General features: G+C 39.6%; 1 protein-coding gene across 1 annotated transcript; it reads right to left on the bottom strand.

Annotated features, from left to right (window-relative positions):
* Positions 1–9,202: 9,202 nt before the first annotated feature.
* On the bottom strand, positions 9,203–10,687 carry LOC116247451 (uncharacterized). Its single transcript, XM_031619635.2, has one exon. The coding sequence runs from the start codon at positions 10,431–10,433 to the stop codon at positions 9,300–9,302; it is 1,134 nt and encodes a 377-aa protein (XP_031475495.1). The 5' UTR covers positions 10,434–10,687; the 3' UTR covers positions 9,203–9,299.
* Positions 10,688–18,470: the final 7,783 nt, after the last annotated feature.

Below are 18,470 nucleotides of genomic sequence, written 5' to 3'. Positions count from 1 at the left end.
GTTCATTTTTTCATGCCTAAATCCACGAGAAGGTAAGAGCTTCTTAGTTTTCCATTCACATACGTTGTACTAAACATGATTTACAACAGTCACTCAACCGGTAATTCAATAGAATGGATGTCCATATTCAAGAAAATATTCTTCAACTTTCCATAGAGTAGGATATCGTCACTTTCCTTGTGCACAATATGGTAACCACGTAGAAAACTTCAACAGACAAATTTGAAACTCTTCATAAAAATATTGATCTTCTTAATAGATTACTAAAAAAACACGTCCCAATAAAATGTTGGAATGAAAACAGAGATCAAACACAATGAAAAAACATCTAGAAGAAGCCTAGCTCAAAACAGAAAAGAAAAAACATAGATAAAAAATATCAAGATGCTTGACAGCTAGGAAGTAGAACATCTCCCGCCACTTAGTGTTGATACTTCAGCATAATACCGAATGCTGGTCGCCTACTGTCCAGTTGTTTTTCTTGAAAAATTACGTCATTCCACGTTAACCGTGCCAAGTAATGAATGGTCAATGTGTGCACTTGGCTATGAGCAATTATGGAGGAACTACTTAATTCTACATGGAACCAACCCACGGTCAAGGGTTAATGATGGTGGAGACATTGGTGTTCACTACTTGGCAAGCCATCTGTTTAACGCGAAGTGATGCAATTTTTCAAGAAAAACAACTGGACACTAGGTGACCAACATTCGGTATTATGTTGATGTATATTTCATAGGAACAGGAACAAAGCTAGGAATCTTTTGTTGTACGGGATTAAATATAGTTTGAAAATTATGGGCTGAAATATAATTTTTCAAAATTTTTGTATAAGCTAAACAAAAACTTTTAAAATTTACATCCAAATAAGAAAAAAAAAAAAAAAAAAAAAAACCTGGAAGTGAGGGTGGCCGTGGTTCCTGCCGGCCCCCTGCCTCCGCCACTCGGCTGGAAATGTTCCGCTTCCTAGCAGTCTGGATCTTTTATCTATGGTTTCTCGTTTCTGTTTTGTTCTTCTAGATGGTTTTTCATTGTATGCTTTAGAACTATTTTCGTTCCAGAGAAGGAGAGAGCGTCCAAAGTTCTCTTATACTGCACCTTTAAAGCATGCAGTTCCTTCACATGCATGGTTCAGGTTTAGTGATCATCTAAACGGGTTAATTCTTAGGACGAGTTGATAAGTTACTGGTGTGAAGGTGGCTATCTGCCAACAAGCGGCCACATGATTGCTAGAAAACCGTATGGATGTTTGCTCCGGTTTTACCGGTTAGCATAACCAAACCTAAAGAGAACTTAGTGGCTTGGAAGAAAAAGGATTTGATGAAAGCGACAAAACTCGATTATGTTCTACTGCTGCTCCCATGAGGGTTAAGGAGTATGGGGTTTTTCCTTTGATTTTGAAGAAAGATGGCTAAAATTATGTCCTGATGGGTGCCTGACGTCCGAAGCTTAATTATTTCTCCCACTTGCAATCGCGTTACACGCTACGACACAATGGACCATTGCCCACACCTTCTACGCCACCACTTAATCATCGACGCCGCTTATTCCGTCGACCTTAACGCAATAGGCTCCAATGCAGAAAGGGCATCGATGTTTTTAAAAATCTGATGTCGTGTCGAAAGTTTCTCAAATTCTTGCAGCTCCTTTTGTTTGAGGGAGAAAACAACAAACTTTTTTCTAGCTTCACACTTAATGCATGCAATGTATGTGACACGTCTCCATTTCAATTCTCATGGGCATGGTGTCGATATTGTCGTGTGAGAAGTGGGGGTGCTCTATTAATTGACTTACATTCACTTCCAAACATTGACGCGGCCCTGGATTCGACTTACATTCACTTCCAAACATTGACGCGGCCCTGGATTCTGAGTAGAAAGGGAAGAGCTGAAAAAGGGTGCTCGAACAATGGGATTAACCCCACCAAAGTCAGTGGGTACAAGCCCTCACGGGTCGTAGGTGCCTTCCCAAGGACCACATCTTTGAGCCATTGTAGGACAAACTGAGGAGTATGTATATACTTCCATGGTTGTCACTATCGGTATACGTATGGTAACTATTTGCCTATTGGTCATGTGACTTCACGTACGCTTAATTGCCCATCAGTTATTTCTATATTTTATTTGAAAAGTAATTTACATTATTTCATACTTAAATTTCAAGCCCATATAGTCTTATATTAGCCACACTAGATATTGCATGTGCCGATTCCGGTGTCATAAAAATCACTTCTGCAAATCAAACCGGTGAAACAACCGACTCGATTCCGCAAAAAGCTTACGTTGTTGAATTAATATTAAAAGCCATTACAAAGATAATTGAACTGGTTTGACACTGATTGCAGCCCGACTCGAATCGATTTGATTACACTTTGTTGTACTGGCGGACCGTACCGCCCAGACATTGTCGATTTGGCGTTGCTCAAGGGAAAACGAGTCCCTGTTGAAAAGACTAAGGGAGGGGTAGGCACGTGATGCCCGGAAGCTTAGGCAAAACAGAAAGTTGAGATGGATAGGCCACTCCACCCCCGTCCTCTCAACAAACTGTCTTCTCTCTCTCCCTCTCTCTTTTGATATGTGTATATGCTCCATCACATGCATTGTTTTAAGAATTGTTATTTTATCCATGATCGACAGCTTGCCATAGTTATGTGCTGAGCAAAAAATGTATTTATGTTGGTTGAAAAATGAATGCATGTGGCTGCGCTTAAGTCGTTTTCTACTTTCCAAAGAAGACTCATATTCTATTAGAAGAAAGGCAAGTATGTATCATTGTCTATTAACTTTAGGGACTCAATTAAATTGGTTAGTTAGGGAATATATATGGATATATCAATGGCTTATCCCTTGGGAATTAAAAAAAAAAAAAGTGAGCCTCCCATACATATAAAAGCATTTATGAGAGGTTGCTGGAATGGTTAAAAATTAAAATCATTGCTAAAATTACCGAACCGTTGTTATACTATGTTGGGATTTTACACCTATTCCATGCATTCTAATCTAAAATCCAAATAAACCAGCTTTGAGAATTTGTACATTTAATATGCAGGTGACCTCATTCCCAGCGGAAGATGAAGGTCTGAATCTAACGGCTCCAGCGGCCCGACGGGGATGAACTTCTCACGAGGTGGAGAGGGTTCGGAATATTCCACAATCTGTACACTTTCCTATCCAAATTCATCATGTATTGTGCTAACTCCATTTGAAGCATGAACAAGTAGGAACCAGTGGCGGAGACAAGTGTAGGGCTCATGTGGGCGGTTGCCCACACCAGTCCGCAGAAATTGCTTTATTTACACATTAAGATCTTAGTCATTTTTATTGATTTATATATGAATGCCCCTTTAAGTTTAAAATATATACCATTAGTGCTCCCTCTGTCTCCGCTAGGAACTTTTTATTAGTGCAAAAATTTTACCAGATTAAGATCTCTCTCGCATAAGGTTGGGGACATTGATATGTGATCTACTCAGATTTTTATGAGATAACAATTCAATATTGGATTTGACTTTGAATTCGAATTTGGTTTTGAAACTGTATTAGTTGGATTAGTTGTTTTGGATCTTACTCTGCTAGCTGCATTCTTTGGAACGCAAGGTTCCGTGAATATGTCAATTTTCATGGAAAGCTGTGTTCTATAGAATGCAGAACTCTTATTACCAAACGCCCTCAAAGTGTTCCACTGGTGTTTTCAACAAGGGCGTATGGTCAGGTTTTCCCTTCCATCTGTTTGGAAAGAAAAGTGCCCAGTTTTTCTCAGTCGATTAAATATGTGTCTCACAGTTTTTTGCGGGAACACTGAGAATTTCGGTCTCCTAATTTTCTTCTTCTTGAAAGATTGATCGAGTGGCAGTAAAACCTGTAGGGCATTAACTCCTCTTTGAGTACATCGCAAGAATCAGAAGGCCATGTCGGATGGTGAGACCATAATGCCAAAGGTGATCATCTTTGTCACTTTCCTCGTGTGCTGTTCTGTTCATTAGGAGGACCATTTTCGATAGCACCACTGCATTCTGAACGCATCTTTGCCCATGCGGAGAGGGTATTTTGGTTTTTTGGCTGCTAAAAAACTTCCATTTTTTATCAGACCTCCAACAATGTAAACACTAGTGCTTTCATCGTGTAAAACCAATGACGTGAGTCGAATCTTAGTTGATCGTCTCTTAGCCAAGGTCAAAGTTCAAACCTTGAAAGGGGAAAACGCACCGGAGAGACGGAGAAACTAGAGAGTGTGGGGGAGGAGAAAACGAAAGACAAAGTGACTGAGTGAGGCTGTGAGGGAGATGGTCAGATAGATAGAGATTAGAGAACAGAAATATGAACGATTGAGAAAAGGAGCAGGTCTGCAGCCCCCCGGAAAGACCAAGAGACAAGAGAAGAGAGAACTGAGCATTGAGCAGGCTGCTATGCTGGGCCTGCTGGCTACAGGAAGGAGATGGGCCGTTTCCTGACTTTCTTCCATACGTGGTCTTTCATTTTTCTTGCCTAGTGAACTATGGTGGGGCCGTTTCCTTCATACTTCAGTTTTTCTTTTTTCTTTAACTTTTTTTGTCATTTTTTTCTCTCCGTTTTATGGTGGGTTTTTAATTTCTATTATGCACATTTTTTTTATTTTTTAATCTTGATCTTTCACACAATCTATTATTGTTTGTTGACCTCTTTTATTGTGCTCCTCTTAAACAAATGCTTATCCAATATCCACAAACAAAATTAAGAATTAATAAGGAACCTGTGCAACAATGTCACTACGGTACGGCAACCCTGGTGACACACCCACTTCGATGCGACGCGGGTGCTGGCATGGGTGTGGGTGCGACCCAGATTCGCACCCAACACGCACCCTATTGATTTCATTTTTTTTTAGTTTTTTTATCAAATTTGATATTATTAATATATTATATTAATAAATTAATAATAATAAAAAATACCTTTACCGCACCGCCGCACCGTAATTTTTTGAGATGTATCGCACCCGCACCCCGCATTCTGGTGACATAGCTGTGCGAGAGCAACAAAAAAGTACTGAACTACTGATACAATTTCAAACACCGTAAATTTGAAAAAAGAGTAGGCTTCAGTAAACTGCTAAACTTCAATATGATAAAAACCTCACAATGAATATTTGATATTTGGAAGATATATCTGTGTCTGGAACATTGGCAAGAGTTGCAAATATGAAAGGAAACTATTCAACAAAATTATGAAAAACGTAAATAATAAAGGTAAGCATCATGGTTTCCAGAAATATGCATATATTGCTTAAACAAACAGTTAGTAATTGATAAACTGCCATAAGCAAAAATAAATACCTACAATTGTTCACGTGTTAGCTATGTACAAACAAATGAATGACTAATAGAAGATACTCACTTTGCTTAGGTGATGATGGTACCGAAAGGCATCAAAATGGTGAACGAATGCTGCTGCTAAATTTGCTATAGTGCTACTGTAAGCTAACTTGACTAATTTAAGATGCCCTTTTATTGGTTTGTGAGCCTTAAGTACTGGCTCACTCATAAGGCCATAACATGTTTAGAGCATTCATTTATCCATATTCATGTTCAATTTGTCTATCAAAAGGAAAGTGTTTATTGGCATTGGGTCATTATCTTAGCAACTCAGCCAATGGTTCTCGACCATGACAGATGTTCCTTAGCTTTCAACAGAGACTATTTGAACCAGATAAATTTGTATCGTAAGCGAATATGGACATGTAAGATGATAGGGAAGTCTGAGGAGGCTTTGTTGTTGAGGGTAAGGGCAAAGAGGGTACTTTTCAATTACCAAAGGAGTTGATTGCCTTGCATTGCAATTGGTTCAATTTAATAAGATTTCAATCACTCCACTCGTGATAATTCGAAAAGCAAGTTAGCGAGGCGAGAAAACAACTCTTCATTGTTCTACAAAGTGCAAGAGGTTCAACAGGTGAATATTGTCTTCTTTATTTGTTGTTTATAAGGTGGTTGGTTTTAAATTCATGCTTTTCATAAGTTAAAATTTTAGTATCTTTCTTCGATGTGTATAAATCTTATTGTCTATTTTAAATTTCCGATTCTTTGTGTTATCTTATTGACAAGATGAAGAAAAATATTCAAAGTTATTTAAAAAAAAACAAGTTATTGATCAATTGAGAGAAAATGAAGAGGGAGAAAACCAAAATGCTGGTTGTTCTAGTTGGAAAGCATGTTGTTCTTTTTTACTCAGATCCTCTACCTTTTAAGTATTCAAAAATTGAAACTGTAAAAAGTATCGTGTGTGATCTAGGGTTGCAACGTCCTATATGCGTGATCTATCGTGCTATATTTTTCGTTGTGATATTTGTATGTTCATACCTATGTCACTATAATAGAAGTAGAACACCTTATCTGTTTGGGACAAATCGTGTTTGTGCTAATGGTACAAACAATTATTAAAATGTGTCGTAGGACAGGTCGCGCTTCACGTTCATGACATGGGCAATTATATATTCACTTCTACTACAATGTGGTTTGCAAATACTATCTAAAGTGTGTGATTATATATATATATATATATATATATATATATATATATATATATAATACATTCCAGTTCGTTGGACCGTTCGACCTGCCCAGAGATAAAATCTCCGCTCCACCCCTGCCGGCTGCCTTCTCGGGTTAAATCCAAGAGAGAGAATTGCAGCACATGTACATGTAATTTTGAAATAGTAAGTCAAGAAAGGAAGGGGTAGGCGGAAGGAATCTGCCATTAATATGGGCCCTGCGCGGTGGCTTGCCTCCAACGGGTGAAAGCAGATGGAAGTCATCTGCTTGCCGGGGAAGGAAACTGTTTTAGTGTGCTTTGACAGACATAAATGAGATTCCAACCTACAATGTCCTTCACCGACTTGGTGATGCTCACTAGGTGTCTTTCAGATGAGAAGAACTTTTTAGATGGTCAACAACATGTTTCAGCCGCAAAAAAATGGAACCGCAAAAAAATGGAAATAAGAAGAAAAAATGAAACTTCAGAGGATAGATTAGCTTGTAGCAGATGATGGGAGAAAGCATAATACACACCTACATGCAATACATGATGCGATGGTGCATGTGCCTGTCTTTGTGCACGCAGACATACATGATGCAAACGATATCTGCGTTCGTGCACACACACACACACGAACAGATGTCCACACGCATGCAAAGAGGAGAGTTTTTCTTTGTGTGTGTGTGTGTGGGGGGGGGGGGGGGGGGTTCAGGCTTATAATGTCATATCTCTAAGGATACCTTATCTTAGAAAAACTTGTAGTTTTGGCTGATGGCATGAGCTCTTGATGGATTCCAAAGCAAGCAGTCACATGTTAAAGGGCGAAGAATTAAATGCACATGCTTAGTGCAGATAGTTCAAGCTACCAAAAGGAATGAGATGTTTTGGTCCTGACTTCTCTTTTATTCTAATCAAACTAACATTCAAATCATTCATTTAGACCACCTGTACAATTCCTTGTTTTAACAGGTATCAAGTAGGAAGATCCCATCAAACGTCACGAGTATCTGCAAAATTTACAGAGCCTCTGTGGTCGGCGGATGGCAGTTTCCCATCTTACACTTGGTAGGTCATTGGTTCGTTGCCCCAGTCCACTCAGAGTTCACACTTCACACGTTTTAGGCTTCACATGTAACTGTCCTAGAAAGAACGCCCATGGAGCTTGCTTGGTTGCTGGATAGAAGAGAACGGACAGTTCCAAACCCCTTTCGGTGTTCTTTGGGTAGAGATGGGAACGCCTAGAGATGCATTTGAAGTGTTACTTATCCAGCAACCGAACGAACCTCGGAGCGTCTCGAGGAGAGATTAATGTTGCATCATGTGCTAAGTATCATAAGAAGAGTTTTAAGCTGTGTTATAAATTGCTCGACAGGAGGGCTTTTCGAGGCAACCCGAACTCAACCCATTGGAAGCGTCCACAATCTTTGGCATTATCTGATGGAAATTTGTACATCCTGAACAAGAAGAAAAAAAAAAAAAAACCACACTCTCCCTGATCTCCTGTGATTATGGAGGAGCAAGAGTCTGAAGTTTTTTGTTTGTTTGTTTTTTTTTTATTATTCTTTTCCTGAGTAAGTTCCATAGCAAATCCAGACCTGAACTGTTTCGAGAGGTGTGACGTAGATTTCGAGGAGCAAAGTTGAGACTAAAAATTCCACCTTGCCTGATAAATAATGCAAAGAAGAATCGAAGCCCGAGGGGGTATTTGATCAGTGATCACCCTTCGGTTCTGATCTGACTACAGAATTTCTAGATTTTAAAATCCATGGTTCTAAGATCATATCTCTCCTTTCCACAACCTTTTTGACGCTGTCAACTATTAAAGTGGAAATCACGAGTATGGTGGACCTTAATTAGCTCTATCTTGAGATTTCTTCAGCTTGGGTGCAGTGTCTTATCACATCAAACCTAAGGACCTAAGGTCATTGACTCTCAAAGACAGTCATGAGTATGAGATCAGAGTCTGCAACTGCATACGTCTGGCCCACTATGCTGGATTAAAGCTAAACCTCATTCGATGAATGATGAGTCTGATCTTCTTGACAAATGTGAGAACGGTGACTCGATAAAAAGGCAAGTCTGAAACTTAAACGAGCCACCATCCTCGTGGTCGATGAAGCTAAACACAAAGATCTGTTTGGGAAACAAAAACGGCAACGGAAGGCACACTAGGAGATGGATGAGAATGTTTTCTTTCTCGGGAACTAAGATGAAGGACCGAGAGGTTAGAAAATCTGCCCCATGACACCACAGTTGGTGAGTCCACTTCACAAGGAAAACGCATGTTTCAGTCACAAATTCTCAAATCAATTTTCTGATAACACTTTATGGTGCTGTTTCTCTCTCCCATCCATGCCAGAGCTCGAAAGAGTTGCAGTAGAACCAAGTCGTTTTTAAGCGTGGAATTTGGAATAATGAAGATGCTAATTAGATCTTGTGCCTTCTGTGGTGTTTTTAACTTGCTTTACCCAAGACACTGTTTCACAATCTCTCAAATTAAATGGTATCTTTATAGCCATTACATCGAGGGAAGCTTAAATCTTCAAACACTGGAGACGTTTATCCCCTGCTCATGTTCTTTCTCGGTAGAACTTGATGACCATGAATAAGAAGAAAGAACAAATTCTATAAGACAATGATTTACTGAAGACCAGCCACCTTTGCATCTAAGAATTTCACCCACGGAATCAATAGCGAGAGAGGAAGAGGGAGATAGATTCGTTGAAGGAAGAACACCATAACATTGTTCAGAGTAAGATACAGTTCAATATTTGGAGAAAGAGGTAGATAATGTTAATACACTTTCTTGGAGAAAATGGCTCTGAGGTTGAAAAGGGGATTGCTGCTGTGGCTGCTGGCGGTGGTGGTGGTGGTTGTTGTGCTGCCACAGTTGTTGCGGCTGCTGCCGCCACGGCCAATTCTACCACCCCCACTTCCCTCCTCCACAGAGCTGCAGCCAGAATGCTGCCCGTACCCCATACAGAGAGGTACATTCACATTCAACACCCTCATAGCACCAACACCACCACGTTGCTTCTTCTCGGAGCCAAGCGTACACCTATCAATCTTCTTCGGGACTGAACCAACGCGACGGACGGGCCTAACGGGGCTGCTCCTGCCCAAGTAGACGCCGGCGGGCCTGCCGGGGCTGCTAGCCCACCTCCTCCCCCTGCCTACACCGGCGCCGCTGCATCTCCCATTTTCGTCTAGAGAAAGTTGCAGTCCCAATGGCCGGCACTCCACCTCCATCTGCAGCTTCGACTTCGACTCCCCAGTGGAATTACTCCTCGAGCAAGGCGCACTGCTTGCCTTCCGGCCTGCCGAGGCGGCTGCTCTCGTCCGGCCGCCGCTGCTAGTCCCCGCGGAGCGGCTGCGGGAGAAGGGCCAAATGTTGATGTTGAGCTCCGCGCTGCTCTTCTTCCTGTCCTTCTTCTTGTCCTTGTCCTTGTCCTTCTTCTCCCCCATCCTGAAGATATCCTTCCATCTCTTGGATCCAGAGGTGGACGAAGTGCAGGTGGAAGCAGGGGACAGAGTGGGCTTCTCGGGTTCAGGTTGGGTTGCCGTTTCGGCTACAGCTGCTGGCGAAGGCGCAGCTTCCCTTTCAGTTTCTGATCGTGGCTCAAGTTCATCACCATCATCTTCTTCTTCCACTCCTTGTGCTGCTGCTGCTGCTGCTGCTTCTGCTTCCGCATCCTCGTTCTGATTTGGGAGATGGTTGAAGGGTTGGAGGACGCCGTCGACAAACAACTGGTCGGCGGAGAGAAGATGGGGAGTCGGGCAAGCAGGGTTTCTGACCATCCAAAACTCGAACTCTGGCGACGCACAAGGGCGGTGGTTCTTGGACGGGGAAGAACCATCACTGTTGTTGTTGCTGTTGAGGGAGTAAGAGAGCGAGATCCTTGGACTCTGCCACCCAGGGAGTTCCATCAATTGGGAGAGGAAATCAATGGCAGAGACGACGACCCCCTTATGGCTACTCAAAATTTCTCACGGATCCATAATTTCTCACCCATCCATCGTCATCTTCATCAACTTGGTCTCTGTAGACATGAGAAATGGAAGAGCAGTTAAAGGGGGGGAGGGAAGGGAACCCCTATCTTTACCCCCTTGTCCTTGCCCTGTAGAGAGAGAGGAGGGAGGAGACGTGAAGTCTTTTGAAAGGACGGAAGATGTCAACTCGCGGACGGCTGGTGGGCTTCCTTTTTTCTCTTTAATCAATACTCTTTTCCTCTCTCTCTCTCTGCCAGCCCACACGCTTTCAGTATCTTCCATCTCTTTTCCTCTTGTTTTTTTCTCGTTTGCCTTTGCTTCTCGAACTGGACGACGGGCTCCGGCTTGGTTGGCACCACGCTGGTTTCCTACTATTTTATTTTCCGCCTTTCCACGACAAAATACTGCACACGAGCATCTTGTTCTATCTCCCTTTCCTTTGCTTCGCAGGACACTGTCTAAACCTGGAGCCTTTCAACCACTGTAGTCAGAAATTGGTTGGTTCACCGTCATTTGTGAATTGGAAACAAATTACTCTAGAAAAGTAATGGCATGTGGTAACATTTTTAGATACATTAAAATAATTAACAAATTAGTTAAACGTTGACGTGTTTGCACTCTTGAATCTGTCATGATACGAATTGGTTTGAATGGTCTTTGTTCAAATTAGTCCATTTAAGCCAGTTCTGGTAGTGTTAAATGCAACCAACGTTATAATTAGAGCTTTAATGCAAATAAATGAAAAAACAATGTTTTAAAACAAAATTTGAAAAGTATTGACAAAAGAATCTAAAAATGACTTGTTTTATCAATTTTAAGAAATTTATCAGAAATTGAAAACAAATAAATAAAAAAGTTTATAAGATTCTAATTCAAAAATAAAAATGAAAATAAATAAATAAATGTAAAATAGTTAAATAACAATTAAGTAATGGTACCTAATCTGACGCACCTGATGCATTTCTTTGGTTCATGCATTTCTTTGGTTCCATCACATAGTAATAGACTTTGACAACTATGCACTCGATCCACAATTCATAATCCACAGTTCATGGTTGTAGGCGTTTCGTAAAGTTAGTGTACGTTCTCCCTTTCTTTCTCTTTTTTCTCTCTTTATATATATATATATAACAATGGTACCAACACGGTTTATAATGTTTTTAGAAATGGTTCGTGTCACATTTGGCCATGTTTTCAAATATTTAGTATATATATATATACCATACAATGAAAGCACTAACCATGATTTATGGTACCAACACGGTTTATAATGTTTTTAGAAATGGTTCGTGTCACATTTGGCCATGTTTTCAAATATTTAGTCAATTCAACAGCATTCCTTGCTGACAGATTCTAATATTAATATATATATATATATATATATAATCTTCTTCCAAAAGAATATCCAGAGTATTGTTTATCCTGTATACTCTCTTCCGGTCAGCGGATGCATACACGCGAACATCTAAATTAGTAGCTGACAATTACAAAGGCTTGACTTTTATTGCATGTCGGGATGCGAAAAAGGAAAGAAACTTGCGTATAGCGGAAAAAAAGATGTAAGAGACGCCTTTATAAGTAATACAAACTGCATTACACTTGTACGGCCTTAGTGCCGCCACGTGGTCCCCACTATGTATAAGCTTGGCTCTGATGGTAATGGTATTGTGCCAGTCAATCTTTTGGTGTCTACTCTTCATATTCTTCAGTCTCACTAAAAAGTTTTCCATCTGCTTCATGTCTTCACCGTAGGAGCTAAATTTAATTTTAGATACTTGTACATTTTGTTATTTTTATGCGTTAATGAGTGTCATATGACGCTACTGACCATTTGGAACCAACTCCACTCACAAGAGTGAGTTGCGCACCTTTCTTGACATCAAAGCATATAAACATTAAATTCATGATGGTTAAACTTACTAACATCCATGAGACATGCAACTGTATGCAAGATATATTTCAGGTGAGCAGGAGGATTGCTCCACCATCCGAGCAAGACTCAAATCTTAGCAGGGTTGCATCGGTGCAGGGATTAGAGCATCATACTTTTGTATATGCATCGCCAGGGGCGGAACCAGGATTTTATCTCGGGGAGGGCTGAACGGTCCAACGAAATGTAATATATATATATATATATATATATATATATATAATCACACACTTTAGATAGTATTTGCAAGTCATAGTGTAGTAGAAGTGAATATATAATTGCCCATGTCATGAACGTAAAACGCGACCTGTCCTACGACACATTTTATAATTGTTTGTGCCATTAGCACAAAACGCGATCTGTCCTAAACAGACAATGTGTTCTATTTCTATTACAGTGACGTAAGTGTGAGCATAAAGTGGACATACAAATATCACAACCAAAAAAATATAGCACGATGGATCACACATATAGGACGTTGCAACCCTGGATCACGCACGATGCTTTCTACAGTTTCAATTTTTGAATACTTAAAAGGTAGAAGATCTGAGTAAAAAAGAACAACATCAAGAGCTTTCGGACTAGAACAACCAGCATTTTTGTTTTCTCCCTCTTCATTTTCTCCCAATTGATCAATAACTTGTTTTTTTTTAAATAACTTTAAATATTTTTCTTCATCTTATCAATAAGCTAACACAAAAAATCTGAAATTTAAAATAGACAATAAGATTTATACACATCGAAGAAAGATACTAAAATTTTAACTTATGAAAAGCATGAATTTAAAACCAACCACCTTATAAACAACAAATAAAGAAAACAATATTCACCTGTTGAACCTCTTGCACTCTGTAGAACAATGAAGAGTTGTTTTCTCGCCTCGCTAACTTGCTTTTCGAATTATCACGAGTGGAGTGATTGAAATCTTACTAAACTGAACCAATTGCAATGCAAGGGCAATCAACTCATTTGGTAATTGAAAAGTACCCTCTTTGCCCTTACCCTCAGACAACAAAGCCTCCTCATAGGTGAAGCCAGACTTTCCTGTCATCTTACATGTCCATATTCGCTTACGATACAAATTTATCTGGGACTTCCCTGTCATCTTACATGTCCATATTCGCTTACGATACAAATTTATCTGGGACTTCCCTATCATCTTACATGTCCATATTCGCTTACGATACAAATTTATCCAGTTCAAATAGTCTATGTTGAAAGCTAAGGAACATCTGTCATGGTTGAGAACCATTGGCTGAGCTGCTAAGATAATGACCCAATGCCAATAAACACTTTCCTTTTGACAGACGAATTGAACATGAATATGGATAAATGAATGCTCTAAACATGTTATGGCCTTATGGGTGAGCCAGTACTTAAGGCTCACAAACCAGTAAAAGGGCATCTTAAATTGGTCAAGTTAGCTTACAGTAGCACTATAGCAATTTTAGCAGCTGCTTTCCTTCACCAGTTTGATGTCTTTCGGTACCATCATCACCTAAGAAAAGTGAGTATCTTTTATTAGTCATTCATTTGTTTGTACATAGCTAACACGTGAACAATTGTAGGTATTTATTTTTGCTTATGGCAGTTTATCGGTTACTAACTGTTTGTTTAAGCAATATATGCATATTTCTGGAAACCATAATCCTTACCTTCATTATTTACGTTTTTCACAATTTTGTTGAATGGTTTCCCTTCATATTTGCAACTCTTGCCAATGTTCCAGACACAGATATATCTTCCAAATATCAAATATTCACTGTGAGGTTTTTATCATATTGAAGTTTAGCAGTTTACTGAAGCCTACTCTTTTTTCAAATTTACAGTGTTTGAAATTGTATCAGTAGATTCAGTACTTCTTTGATGCTCTCGCACAGGTTCCTTATTAATTCTGAATTTTGTTGTTCGATATTGGATAAGCATTTGGTTAAGAGCAGCACAATAAAAGAGGTCAACAAACAATAACAGATTCAGTGAAAGATCAAGGTTAAAAAATAAAAAAATGTGCATAATAGAAATTAGAAACCCACCATAAAACGGAGAGAAAAAATTACAAAAAAGGTTAAGAAAAAAAAAACTGAAGTATGAAGGAACCAGCCCCACCATAGTTCACTACGCAACAAAAATGGAAGACCACTAAATAAAGTATGGAAGAAAGTCAGGAAACGGCCCATCTCCTTCCTGTAGCCAGCAGGCCCAGCACAGCAACCTGCTCAGTGCTCAGTGCTCTCTTCTCTTGTCTCTTGGTCTTCCCTGCGAGCTGCGGACCTGCTCCCTTTCTCAGTCGTTCATATTTCTGTTTCTCTAATCTCTATCTATCAGACCATCTCCCTCACAGCCTCACTCAGTCACTTTGTCTCTTGTTTTCTCCTCCCTCGCACTCTCTAGTCTCTCCGTCTCTCCCGTGCATTTTTCCCTTTCAAGAATTGAAATAGGGCAAACCAAAGGGGCGGGCCTGGTTTTGTGGGTTGGAGTTGGATCCGGGTAGGGTAGGGCCAAATTGAATCCAGATTCAAATATTACATAAAAGTAATAAAAATTTTGTATTTTGAATTTTGAATTTTGAATTTTGCATTTTTCCCCCTCCCTCCGCCACTGTGCTTCGCTTGCTTTTCATTACTGACACAAGGGAAAAAATGCCTATACTACTTGTGCCAGTAACATACCGCCTACCAGCCACTAGGAAGGCTGATTGCAGTACTACATCCATTTTGGCAAGATGCCTTTGTCACATGATCTCACTGAGACAATCCTTAATCTCCTTCTTGTCCCAGTTTGATTCCCCAGCAAAGCCAAATAAACTGCGGTCATTAAGACACTAGGTGGGTTATTCTTCTAAAGATTTTCAAGAAAACTCTCTTTCTCTCTTTCTCTCTCTTGGTAGGATGGGACTAGGCAAACTTGGGAAAGAGTATAAGACAATCAATAATCTTCCCAAAAAGTAGTCTTATTAGTATCACTATTTCTAGGAGTGAAATTGCTGATACATATCATGTTGATTTCTTACTGATATGACATGATAGTGATGTTACATGGTCGTATGCCTTTATGTCTTAAGTGTTGGATACAATACTTAAATTGAATGGTGCACTACTACTGTCACTAGCACAAATGCAGTCCAGGACCTTGGAGGGAAGGGAATGGGGAGGATATTTCATCTCTTTTCTAGGTAGTAGGTCGTATCCTCTCATTGACCTTGAGAATGACGTGAATTCATGTATTTTTATTTTCTAAATCAGTTTATAATAATTTAAATTATTTTTTATTGAAGGAACTAAAAAATAAGGTGACTTAAGTAGACAGATAACTATATGTATTGGTGGATATGTCAAAGAGAAAACAATTTGTTGTGCCTATCTTGACATTTATATCATTTTCCAAAGGGTTCCCAATTTAGAGACTTGTTTTTTTAGTGTCTTATTGGTTACCTGGCCTATTGGATATAGAAATTTCACTGGCATTGACCTATTCTTGGGAATCACTGTGCAGTGAAACTAGGATAGCTTGTTGGTGGCCTCTGTTTGCATACATGCTCCCTTCAAGTAATATGCTTAGTGGAGCTATCGAACATTTTCAATCTTGAAAGCAAGCACTAGCTCTTGATGAGAATGAATACTATTCAACACTTTATGAAAAGTGAAAACATAAGGTGTAAAATATTTTGTGTGGAAAATCTCAAATTGTTCAAGGAAATCAATGACACTAAGTATACATACTAACTATTCACATATGACTATGTCGGTATAGTCATCTTTGTATGTAATCCTTTTGTGTATGCAAGTTCACCTGTAAGGAAGTACCATCCCACTGGTCTATCATGCTTTGGGTGTTTGGAAAGTAGAGGAAAATATCAAATTGTTCAAGCAAATCAATGACACTAAGTATACATACTAACTATTCACATATGACTATGTCGGTGTAGTCATCTTTGTATGTAATCCTTTTGTGTATGCAAGTTCACTTGTAAGGGAATACCTCCCATCGGTCAATCATGCTTTGGGTGTTTGGCAAGTAGACTCTTGTATGATGAAGATCCTGAGATAAACATGTTGTAGCAGGACTCGATCCTATAAAGAGCACCTTCAGCAAAGTGTGTAGTAGACAAGTAATTAGAGTAGACTCTTTTGGAACAAAATCAAGTTGCTTGTCAGTTAAAGTACTTAATGAAGTAGGTAGATGGAGTAGAACACATGTTTAGAATGAAGAAGTGCAATCTAGAAGAAGTCATAGCATACCAAGAAATAGTTGTGCTTGGATCATTTGAAGGATAGATCATATTTCCATATGTCTATGTTTGTATAGTCATCTTTTATGTATAATGTTTATTTGTGTATGTATATTCACTTGTAAAGTAGTACCCTCCCACCTGTCCAAATCATGTTTGGGGATCTTTCATGGTGGATGTTCACTCATGTGTGCACCTTCAGACACCCTGAATAAGTAAAGTTGAGTTTTATAATTTTGCTTAATTGTAGTAGTCTTGTTAAGTGAATGAAACAACTCACTGCAAGTTCCTTACCCTTTACTTGTGAACTTATCTTCTTTATGCAATCTTTATTTTCAAAGTAATAAGAATAGATAGATACTCACCTCTTATGCTTGCGGTGGAAAATATGAACGTTGTGCCGCATGGACCAAAGAAAGGTAAGCCTATGACAATAAAACTGTCGAAAAAATAAGTAATGAGAAATTGTGGACCTTCTAAAGGCCACTAGGTAGTGCTCAGAATTCCTTTATCATGAGAATAGAGAAAACCATATTGCATCATAAAGCCTTCAATAGTACAACTATATTTATAACATCCTCAACATCTAAATTCAGTTTTTGCCCAAATTTAGGCCAACTATGAGTTCTCATTGGTTTTGATACATATTGTATCCATACAATTTGAGATGATACAAAATCCAACTATATAAGATCACTTTAAAATGGATTAATTTAAATAGAGAGCAAAGATATATTGAACAGCTATTAATATACATAAGCCCATAAAAAATTTTCTAACAAAAGCCTCTTTGTCCGTCACCTTAACATTCATAGAAACGTAGCCCACACACATGAATGCTAAACCTTTTAGAAGAAAGCAAGGGAGGAAGCACAACAAGTGCAAGTGACTAATAGCAGACAAGTGAAAGACCTTCAGTGTTGAACGATAAAGAGAAGGAATGCAAGTAAGGACATGGTGTCCAACTTCCTATATATGACACATCAAATGTAGAAAGCAAATGGACTCATCTTCAGTACAGTGGTCCTCAATGATCCAAGAACAACCGGTTCAAGTAAGGTTGGTGGTTCTCATAAAGTCTGAATAAAGATTATCTTTGATATCATGCATAATTTTATCAAAACGTTGTGGATTTTAGTCATTGATAACATGAGGAACAATGGGTTCCACCGCAAACCCTATGGCAACTAAGAGATTCCTTCCTATCAAGAAACCTTCTTACATATGAGGATGTGGCCTTTTGACCTTTTAGAAGCCTATCTTCTTTTACCGCCTTCAAATCCTGGAAACAGTAGAGGAGCTAGAAACTTTTAGCTGAAGGGCACTAAGTTCCAAAACCCTTATACCTTTAGAGGTCGTTTGATGGCCACAGGACACGCAGAACAGGACACGTGTGTCTTGTCTAGTAGATTTTTTCATCAAACGTTGGACACAGGACAGGATGGACGACTGAACGAACGTATAAATAATTTTTTTGTCTCGTTCTGTTCCGAGCTAAACCTCGGAACAGACAGGACAGAAACTTCATCTCCCGCCCCCGACGACCCAGACCCCAAGCCCTCGACCTCTGCCCCCATCTCCTTCTCCTCCACCTCCACCCCCATCTCCCCTGCCTTTCTCCTCTTCTCCGCTCCCAACCTTACTTTCTCCTCCATCTCCGCCCTTGTCTACGCCCCTGAGCTGCCCTATTCCTGTTTCTCTCCTTCTCCTCCGCCGCCCGAGCTGCCCTAGCCCTCACCCTGTAGCCCCTTCTTGTCTTCCTTGCCCCTCATGCTTCTTCACCCTCCTTCAACCTCTCGCCTCCTTCAAACGTGCA

The sequence above is a fragment of the Nymphaea colorata genome, chromosome 1, assembly GCF_008831285.2.
Source record: "Nymphaea colorata isolate Beijing-Zhang1983 chromosome 1, ASM883128v2, whole genome shotgun sequence".
Taxonomy (NCBI): domain Eukaryota; kingdom Viridiplantae; phylum Streptophyta; class Magnoliopsida; order Nymphaeales; family Nymphaeaceae; genus Nymphaea; species Nymphaea colorata.
This window is presented reverse-complemented; position numbering and strand designations above follow the sequence as displayed.

Bases quoted from the DNA above. Each gene is read 5' to 3' on its own strand.
- LOC116247451 (XM_031619635.2), bottom strand. From the start codon at position 10,433: ATGGAACTCCCTGGGTGGCAGAGTCCAAGGATCTCGCTCTCTTACTCC.